General features: G+C 32.5%; 1 protein-coding gene and 1 pseudogene across 1 annotated transcript; one reads left to right on the top strand and one right to left on the bottom strand.

Annotated features, from left to right (window-relative positions):
* Positions 1-218: 218 nt before the first annotated feature.
* LOC141649864 (uncharacterized) lies at positions 219-665 on the bottom strand. The gene has a single exon (XM_074458536.1). It carries the CDS (start codon positions 663-665, stop codon positions 219-221), a length of 447 nt encoding a protein of 148 aa, XP_074314637.1.
* Positions 666-8,108: 7,443 nt separating this feature from the next.
* On the top strand, positions 8,109-9,390 carry LOC141646384 (F-box protein SKIP23-like; annotated as a pseudogene).
* Positions 9,391-11,572: the final 2,182 nt, after the last annotated feature.

Here is an 11,572-nt window from a genome sequence, read left to right as displayed (position 1 = left end):
TGATGAAGCTTGGCATAAACTTGATTATTACTAGGAATTGGATCCAAATCAAGTATATGATCACGAATCGTGTCATATTTCTTCTCCAATCCCATCAGAAAATCCAGAATGTGATGGACATTTTCTCGTTCAACAATTTTCTTAAGAATGTTTCAAGTGCAAGTAGCAATAACATCACAATCACAATCAGGAAGAGGATCAAGAGACCTAATATCTTCTCAACCTGATCGAAGCATAGCATAATACTCAGCAAGGGAAAGATCACCTTGCTTGATTTCTGCAACTTCTTTACGTAGTTGATACAGAAAAAGAGCATTTGATTGATTGAACCGTTCGTTCAATTCCTCCCAAAACTGCTTGCTAGAGGTAACATAGGAAAAACTCTTAGCAATATCTTCAGAAAGAGAAAACTGAATCCATTGCATGATTGTGTAATCAGTACGAATCCAATCCTGGTGACGAGCGTCCGTTGTAGGAGGTTGTGGACAAGCGCCATTGATGAAACCGAGTTTGTTCTTGGAGATTAAAGCAACTCGCATGTTTCGAGACCAATGAAGGAAAGACTTTCCAGAAAACACCTGCGGAACTAGCAGATTGAGTGATTGATCGTCTGTTGTGAGATGAAGTGGATCCTTGTAAACAGAAGAAGCAGTAGATGTCGCCATTGTTGCGAAGCTTGAAAGAATAGCGGAAGACTGGTGTTGAAAATGTGATTGAAAATAGAAGAGCACAGAAATTCAGCAAGATCAAAATGTAAAGGATTAAAATTTTGTGTTTTGATTAAAACAAAAGAGAAATAAAATTGCGGAAAATATCAACAAATTGATTGAAAAATGTAAACAATTGATGTAGAAAAACATCAAAATGATGAGGAATTCATCAACGTAGGATCGAATTGTGACGATGATACCATATTGAATTCTAGTTTGTAGAATTCTAGATCAAAATTGTAAAGAATTACTCAAGCTTAATGATGAACAACTTGAGTAAATAAAAGTGAGATTTTATTATATGATCAAAAACTTAATTCGCAGAGTATGTGAGTTGTGTATATATACAGTGAAGATCTATACAAAAATATCTGTAACTAACTTCTTGACATGCTGTCGTTAGCTGGAGTTTGTTACATGCTGACGAGGATCTGACTAGGAGAAGAGGGAGAAGCTTCTGGAACTTGAATGGCAGCAGTTCAGACAAGTAGAAGTGCAGGAAAGAGCAACTGAAGGATGAAGCCATATCATGATATAATCGATCAACATTGATCAACATGTTTATGTTTGATTCCATGCTTAGTTTATATACTTTTATCGTGTTAATCCTAGATATGAGTGAGTAGTGGTCATGTTAGGATTGTAGGGGATTAATTAGGGGTTATCTATGAAGGTTAGTGGATGAATTTGATTAATTGTTTCTATTTCCAATTCTTGTACATCAACTGTTTGATTAACCAATCTCGTGTTTCATTCACTTATTACATGCTTTCATAAGATCGAAAGCCTTAAATAGCATAGAATAGTGCATGTAAACGGTTGGGAGACCATGTGTTTACGAGAGCTAGCTTATATCGACCCGGGATAGTCACGAAACCAAGAGGAAGTAGTGATTTATTATCCGAATAAAACCCCAATCAATGACACCCTCACTCAGAACTTTAACTAGCCCATAAGAATACCATCAATCCTAGTCTCCCCTTTATTGATTGTTATATTGATTATTTTAGTTCTCATCACTTTAGTTTGCATATCCCGTTCTGTCGAGTATATATTGCGTAGTTGAATTTCACTCTAACTCCAAATTGTGACACCTTGCATAACTAGACTAGACAATACTTGGTATTTGATTTGAACACCCCGTCCCATGGATTAACCTTTGATTACCACTACCCTACGTAGTTAAGTTTATAAATTTGTTTGATAGCCCCAATTGAGAACGTTGGAACGGCATCTATCAAGTAGAATCTTAACCTTATCTTGACTATACGACCCGATTATCCTACATTAGTAACATTGCCATTTTCTCGTTTACTACTATTTTATAGATGGCCTAAGGATACAAATCTCCTATTTACTAAATGAATCGTTTACTACTATTTTATAGATGGCCTAAGGATACAAATCTCCTATTTACTAAATGAATAGGCGAAACTCCAACTTTTCCCGCCTATAAATAGTTCCTAGAATAATGCTTGATATTTTTAGCATATACTATATGTGTGGACATGATAAGTTATAAATGGATATAATCTTTTGTATTTAAATATTTATAACATTTAATATTTCACATTTTACACAAATTTATCTCCGATCTTTTAGCATAAGAAAATTCTTTTTTTTAAAGAACTTATTGATAAAAATTTATTGACTTTTTATGATAAGAAGTTGCGCTTAAAAAATATGGTATTAGTAAATATTTGTTAAAATTCATTGACTTTTTATGATAAAAATTTGCAGCTAAAAAATATGTTATATTAGTAAATATTTGTAAATTAACATCGTTAATTTCTCGGTAAAAAAAAAATACTCATTTTATTACTTCTTACGATTTAAACTTTTATTTATTTCTCTAATCAAAATACATTAAGAAGAAACATAAAAAATAAGTGAATTGTCAATTTAAATTCTATAAATAATGCACTAAAAAGTAAAACTCTATAAATACCGTGCGTATATTGCACGAGGTCTATATTAGTAACTCTATATGATAAAATATTATTTTCTCAGTCCCACTTATTAGTTATCAATTGAATTCGGCATATATAAAAACCGAGAAGATGTGAGATAAAGTATTTTAATAATAATATTACCTTATAAACTTACCACTTGCACATGAGATAAAATACGCTTATAAATAGATCAGAAATAATAACTATCGAGTGATACACCTAAAATGGTAAATGATAACTATTGTCTGGAACAAAAGGAGTAGTGTTTTGAGATTAATCACAAGACTAGTGTAGATCCCGCGCAAATGCGCGGTAAATATATGCATTTTAATTTTTACTGTATTAGTTATAGATTTTAGATTTATATCTCACGAATTTTTATAAAAAATAATTAATATTAAAATTAATCAAAAGAATTGAATAATTCCACGAATTGTGTTTTTTTATGAAAAAATTTTGACTACCTCAAATTATTTCAATAAATTATTTTTTCATCACGAAGTTAATATTAGGAGATACAATTTATATGTATAGATTTTTTAATTGGAAATTAGTTTAATAAATGAAAATCTAATTTGTTTCCATATATAAGGTTGAGCACTTTGAAGGAAAAACTTTAGAGAAGTTTTCTCTTAGTATATGAAAGGATTTATACTTTTTAAATTTGTACCTCATTAATATTTATTAGTTCACTCCATTGTATTTTTATATGAAACAAAAAAAATTGAAAATGGAAAACTAATAAAAAAAATTATTTAAGTTGTCATTTTTTTTAGTGCATTTGTTTTTTTTTTTTGGTCACGAAGCTAATACTAAGCATGTGTCAAGTTATATTTTAAATGGAAAATTAGTTTAATAAATGAAAATCTAATTTGTTTCCATATATAAGCTTGAGCACTTTGGAGGGAAATTTTAGAGAAGTTTTCTCTTAGTATATATATGGGAGGATTTATACTTTTTAAATTTGCACCTCATTGATATTTACGAGTTCACTCCATTGTATTTTGATATGAAACAAAAAAATTGAAAACGAAAAACTAATAAAAAAAATTATTTAAGTTGTGATTTTTTTAATGCATTTATTTTTTGTCATGAAGCTAATAGTAAAAATGTGTCAAGTTATATATTCTCTACAGTAATAATTATTGCATTACTGAAAAATTTAGCAACTTATAGTTTATAATTTAATATTAATTTTGTTTTATTTTAATGAAAAAAATCATAATTATGAATTTATTTAAAAAATTAGAGTTTATTTATAAGAATATATTAATTGAAAAGATAATAATGTAATGAAAGAAAATTTTACTTGTTACCTTATTTAGCTATATGCTTTTTGGAGGGAAAACTAAGAGAATTTTTATTCTCTTAGTAGTAGGGGGATTTAAACATATTTTGATAACATAATAATGTATTTTAGTCAATGTTTCTACGACCCAATTTTGCCGATACAAACCTAATAATCTCACGAGAAAAAGGAACATACATCGGAGGTATTACCTCCAACTTTTTTTTTTTGAGCATATATCTATATTTTTTGAGTTTATTTCCACAAACTTTATTTGTTCTTGAGTATATGTATGTTTTTTTTTTGAGCTTATTAAAATTTATAAGTTAGATTTTAATTTTTTTCCGTCAAAACTCAAATTTTACTAAACTTATATGTAATGTTTTTGAGTATTATTGCAATTTTTTAGAGTTTAATGTTTAAGTAAATAAACTCAAAAAAATTATATTAAAACTCAAATTTTTTAAAAAAAGCTCAAAAAAATTATTATAATGCTCAGAAACTATGAATTGGTGGTAATACATCAGATGTATAATCCACTTACTGTAATCTCACCGATGCAAAATAAAACCCAGAGCCCAACAACGTTGGCCAAGACAACAAATTCGCCAGTTAGTTAGATCTACGAAATACTAAATCTAGTAGTACAAAACACCCCATATACCAAAACACCCAATGTACTACCAAGTAGTCTTACTTAAGACGAACTATTCGTCTTAAATTTAAAACGGGTTAAATATCACTCTATATGAACATATACGACAAACCTTTTACCTTTTCGATCAAATGCATTCTTTTTTTTTTTTTTTTTGTTTTATTCATCACCCTATAATATCGGTCATAAACAAGAATTAGGGATCTAATATATAACTAACCAAATAGTCATAAGTCATAACATAAACCATCTTATCAATCTGTCAACGTATTCTTTGTTGGTATTATTATATCACAAATTCTCATTATAGACGGACACTATCCGTCTATACGTATATACGGATACCATTTTTCCCCACAAAATATCCATTTGCCATAAAGTGGGAAGCACATGGGGGTGCCCCACCTTGTCCCCCATACCCATTTTATTAGAGGTCTTTACCCGTCTGTTCGCCCCACCCGTCTATACCAAGACCTATTGCTATTATATATTGTTGATGCTTATTTAAACATACTTAACAATTAACATAGCTTGTAGGGGAATTTCGTAATCTTGCAATTTCCTAATCAATACCAGTAGAGTGACTCGTCTTTTCCATGCCGTTTAAGTGAAATATCTCTTGAAATTATTGAGAGTATGGACAAATAATAACGGCCTCATTACATCAAGCATTATGTAGTACCTAATTGACAAAGACATTTTCATAGTATAGTGTTGACTATTAATTGTATTTTTATTAGGAAAATTAGTGTTGTGTTGTATGTATGTTGTATGTGCCTAATTGTCTTACTTATAAACAGCTATACTATACTCCTTTACCTAACATAAAACACCCTCTTTCGAACAAAAAAACACGGTTTTAAACCTTCTATATCTTCGTTACTACATGTAAAATGGTAACCATGTTATATTGGTCCGACCTCCCTATTAGTCCTGGTCGTGACACATTTTTATTCCTCATTTGATACAAGGAAAATGAGGAATTAACCTCGAGTTTGTCTATAATATATATACATTTTAAACACTATGTCAATATATCTTTTAAAAATGATTTCGAAGCACTTATTAAACAATGTATATTTATAACCTTTTTTTAAATAGTCTTTTTTTTTGCAGTCGTAAAGATAAAAGTTTACATACAAACAGTACGCCTCAGAAAGTCGTACGTACACACAACATTATTGAAAATAAAATTACAGCTTCCTATTAAACTAGTACGGTAGATGAGATGTCGGGAAACTGCTACATGTTGGTGGAGTGCGGTAGCTTAAACTTGAACTTCATCATGTACGTCATCTACACGACACGAGACTCCTAAAGATCATCGAGACATTTGCTCTGACAAGTGACGGGAACAAGATGCACTTACGCCATAAGGACGTAGAAAGGGAAAGGCGAAAACAAGTCAAACAGACTTACCTCTAAAGGAGAAAAATCTCCTACATCTTGAAGAACCAATCTGACAGACCAAAGAACAATAATAACCAAAGTAGTCACACCAGCAAACGGACTAATACAGAACTTGCTCCTCAACCAAGCGTATGGCCATAAACACCATAGAAAACCATCCCAGGATGCATCCAACATAGATTGGACACAACCTCATCCCGTCATTATTCTCACGATAGATTATTATTAAGGACAACAAAAAGATTAAAAGAGAGACAACTAAATAGCAGCATGGGTGATAATGAGAAGAAGACCAGGCCACCGAGTCCAACCAAACCAACACCACGTCCGACCCAATTATGACCTACCCGATCACACCTCAAACGGTGCAATACCACACCAACTCTGACCCACCTCATTCAAAGAAAACAGCAGACCCACTGAACCCACAACGGCTGACAAATAACCTGCCCATACCAAAGGACACAACCACTATTGACACCCAAACGAAATCCCTAGAATACAGAACTGACAAGCAATCTTACATGCAACCGGGCTAAAACACGAAGACCCAAACAAATAGCATAAAAATTCCCAAAATGGACCCGATAACAGGTGGGGGAAGAGGCGAGGGGAAGGGGAACACCATATAGATCCACAGAGCAAAACCACATAGCTCACAACAACTCGAAACTGATGGATTATGTCCATCCCACAGACCCGTTTAGCGAGGGCGGGGGCGAGGGGAATGGGGACACCATATCGACCCAAAGAAAACACAACATAAACCACCAAGACTCGAAAAAGACAGGTTAAACCCATCCCAAGGACAGACGGAAAGCAAACAAATTAGGATCAGGGAAAATAGCCTTACCGGGGGTGGGGGAAGGGGCGAGGGGTCGAGGAACACACCCAGTATTGCATGCAAGACTGACCAAGGAAGAAGCTAGGAAAAGGAGAATGATCGGGACAAAGGAAGTCCATAGAGGCAGACAACCTCCATCAACAACGAAGTCGGAGACGGATCGATCAGAAGCCAAAAGAAAAGAAAAAGAGCGGGGTCAAAATTGGGAGTGATAAGAAACGGAGATGCAATCAATCGTCAGAGATGGGCCAAGGGATAACCCCATCACCGATGACCAAAGTAGAAGAACATGGGAGGACAGAGGGTGGAAGGCGGACGCGGCGACTCAAGGAGGATTAGGTTTAGGGGTTTTGTTTTTAGAGAGAAGGGAGAGATAATTTTTTAGAGAGAGAGAATTTATTATCTTTTAAAATAAAGTCATTCAACCTAGTTATAACATAAATTAAACAATGCCTTAAATAGGTTTTACAATCTAAATCATCAAAGACATGAGGTTTATGACATATTCGCTGATTGTTAGCATATTTAAGGGTTTTAACATGTCTGACCAATTAATATACTAATTTTAGCGTTTGGCAAAAATCATATTGAAACAACATATTTGGTGTCAATATGTTGCTTTATAATATGCTACTAAGTACTTACCCTAATATATTGGTTAGTATATTTTAATGTATGAAATTTTAAACCATTTTACAAAAAAAAAAAAGTAATAATTTCTACTAATATTAATATGCTAAGTATCAAATATTTAAACTAATTTTACTAATTATAATATGTTGGTCAAACCTCCTAATAAAATCTGCATATATAATATTCCTTTATAATATGTTTTTGCTGAAAGTAATCCGCCGATAACAAACATGTCATAAAACTAGGAAGAAGCTATGTGGGATTATACTCATAGTCATAAATATCTATCATATAATATCTATATGGAATCATAATATCTATCAAAATATCTATTAACTAAAAATTAGGAAACAAATAAACCATTAACTAATTATTAGGAAACAAACAAAAAGTCACTTTGGATCACAATAATCCAACTAAATTAGTGTTTTGTTGTGTGCACCTAATTGTTTAGTTTCTTAGTAGGTGGTCTGAATTTTTGTCTACGGTGTTCCTTATAAATAACTTCTATATCAAATTCAAATTCTCATTCTTCTTTCAAATTCAAATTTCCTTAACTTCTATATCATCTCCATAACAACATAGTAGTATATACTAAATTACTAATATGGTACCCATGTCATATTGGTCGGACCTCCCTTCGGAGCTATTAGACCTGGTCGCGACACATTTTGATTCCTCATCTGACGATACTCGTCACTTTCGCTCTGTTTGTTCCGAGTGGCGGTTTGCTATTCCCCGACAAATTTCAACTCGATTCCCTCCCGTGAAATTCTTCAACTCTAGCGATATCCACCACTGTGACATCCAACTCGAGAAAAATACTTTCTACCACCTTTCACAACCCTCAAACCCGGAGCCAACAGGTTGGCTTATCAAAACTGAAGAAAACAATTCTGGCCTTCTCTAGAACTCCAATTAAACACCTACCATTTAATTTTCCTAAACTATTCAATCTTGCCAATATTAACATACGTGAATTGGACCACGAGTACGTGTTACGTAACGTTAGTGGTAACACGGAATTATTCAACATGGAGCATGAAAAGGTAGCAATTATTATTATTACATCGTCCTCCAATAATTCTAATGATTTTGTCATTTTATCAACACATAACACTGGAAAATTATTCATGTATCAATCGGTCCAACAAATATGGTCAATTTTAGACGATCCAACGTTAGGTTACGATGATCGGAGTATTTATGTTAACGATTGGTCCATGCATTACGTTGACGTAATGGAGCTTAATGGAATATTTTATGCAGTCACAAATTCAGGTAGGACTGTTGCCATTAATGTGACGGATTGTTCAACCGTGAAAGTAACGTTGCTGAAAAATTCATTAATCGGTGGTGATAAAAAATGTCTTGTAAAATTATCCGATGACTTATTGATGGTGGATTTTTACACAGACACGACCCCATGCGGGTCAATTAAGATACTAGCGGTCGAAAATTTCAAACTCGATAAAGAGGGGCAAAAGTGGGAATTACTTAAGAGTTTAGGGGATCAAGCACTTTTCATAAGCAACCATTCTTCATTTGCCATTGGAATGCCGGGGTGCAAAGGTAATTGCATTTATTTTTGGTTCAAAAGCATTGACAAGAATAAGTGTTGTTTAGACAAAATTAATGAAGGATTTTTTGAAGAAAAGGATGGTCATTCTAAATGGAGAAGTGAAGAGATAGGTGTGTTTGATTTTGAAAAGGGTGTTGTTGGACTTTTGGAAGAATACTTGGACAATTCACAACTATTTTCTTGGCCTCCTCCAACTTGGGTCTTGGCCTCAAAGTAGAATATTACTATTTTTGGTGCTCGGCTTGCGGATTACTTGTATTTACCATTTAATTTTTATTTTATATGAAATATAATTGCGTTAGAGATAACTTTCATACATTTATCATTTATAATAATATAATTTTTATAACATATCTTAAAATTATAATGAGATGAAATTTATTAACCAATTATTCGACACATTCATCACTTCCGCTGTTATGATTGTTATTACTTTCACGACATCGCATGTTAATACTACGTTCACTACTCCTGCGGTTACTATTGTTTCTTTGACTACTCCCGCTATTTTTGCAGTTAAATTTACCCCCGTTAGTTATATCAAGCTTACATATTTAAATAAATAAAATATGTTCATTAAATAGATTGGTTAGCTAATCGTTCATATTTTCTCCCGTTGTTACTACTGTTACTTTCAATACTCCTGCCGTCATTATTATTACTTCCAGCTCTTCCGCATTTAGTACTACTCCGTATTAATTTCATTACTTCGGGCTTTGTTACAATTACTTTCACTACATACTCTCGCTATTATTGTTAGCTTTACTATTCACATAGTCACACATGAGTGATTACTATCATATTTACTAAATCAAATGTTGCAATAGATATTTTCACTACTATAACACTTATTTTTGCTACTTACACAATTTTATCATTAAACTTATATATTTAAATAAATTTAAAAAACCCAAATTTAAATAAATAACCTATTTACATTAAATCATCCGGTCACTTAACTTTATCAAATTTAGTTTTTACATTAGTTGGTTATCTAATTGTATTGGACCTATATATAAATATAAATATTAAATTAGAGTATCATTTGAAAGCGTTCATTGTTATACTCTAATTAAAGTACAAATCTAAAGAATTATGCAATATTGTATATTTTGGAAATCTTTATTTTATTTACTTTTTTATAGTTCCAAAATTCAATCTACTTATATTGTATTGATATGCTAAACATTAACATCTTGATAAATCTAAACTATAAATATTTGAATTTTTATATATTTATGTCATTCCATCAAAGTCCCTTGATTTCCAGTTTATATATGTATAGTATTAGATTTCTAATAGTCAAGTCGATTTTGATTTCAAGCATGTTTTAATATGTAAAAATGTACTTCATTCACCCCAATCATTTATTTTCTTCAATAGGTCTTGGTATAGACGGGTGGGGCGAACAGACGGGTAAAGACCTCTAATAAAATGGGTAGAGGGGACAGGGTGGGGCACCCCCATGTGCTTCCCACTTTATGGCAAATGGATATTTTGTGAGAGTAAATGGTATCCGTCTATACGTATAGACGGATAATGTCCGTCTATAATGAGAATTTGTGTATTTACTTATTTCATTTTTGAGTGTCTCATTCAATTGTTCTTCTTTTTATATTAAAAGGGTTTTTTATAGTTAATTTGATCATACACGTCTATTATGTTCCACTTGTCAGTCATTAACAGCCGTCACAAATAGTTTCCTCCCTTTTTCTTGATCTTGATGACAAAATCAAGGGAGTAATTTGTAAGAATGTAATTATTCACTTTTCGGTTATTATAATTTATATATACAAGTTCCGGAAATAAAATGTCCCTAAATTACACGGATGATTTTTCAAGTCAGACAAAGTAGCCTCAAAAAATTGGAGGAGCAATGAATCACATTTGCTGCTGTCGGTGAGCGATAAATCAGTCTCGAGCGAAAATCGGTTAATAGTTAAAATTGGTTTAATACTTGTTAGTTGATACTTAAATTGAATAGGGTAAATCCTGAAGCGACCGTGAACACGTGGTAATAAAAGCAGGTGAAAAAGAAACACTACCAGATACGGCTCAAAATGCAACACATAATACACGGTTTTCGGGATTACATGGTTTCGGAACAAAAATGACCGTAAATTACACAAACAGTTTCTCGAGTCAGACACAACAACCTCAAAATTTTTGAGGAGCAGCGGATCACGTTTGAGGCTTTCGGTGCTCGATAAACAGTCATGCGCGAAAATCAGATACTTGTTGAAATTGGTTTAATACTTGTTATTCGGTGATTAAATTGCATAGGTAACCCATAACTACTGAACCGACCCTGGACACGTGGTAAAACGGTTCAAATTGAACTTTATATTAAAGTGTATAATACACGGTTTTCGGTAGACCTGGCAAACGGTTCAATTAAGTCATGTTCGGGTCAGATCATTTCGGGTTTATAGATTTCAGGTCCTGTCTGGTCATTTCAGGTTTAGGTAATTTTCGGGTCAGGTATTATCAAGTTTTTT

Source organism: Silene latifolia, chromosome 3 (assembly GCF_048544455.1).
Source record: "Silene latifolia isolate original U9 population chromosome 3, ASM4854445v1, whole genome shotgun sequence".
NCBI classification, from domain to species: Eukaryota; Viridiplantae; Streptophyta; class Magnoliopsida; order Caryophyllales; family Caryophyllaceae; genus Silene; species Silene latifolia.
Note: the sequence above shows the minus strand (reverse complement) of the source record. Positions and strands in the feature narration are given on the sequence as shown.

Excerpts from the sequence above, each read along its gene's own strand:
- LOC141649864 (XM_074458536.1), bottom strand. The coding sequence starts at position 665 with ATGGCGACATCTACTGCTTCTTCTGTTTACAAGGATCCACTTCATCTC.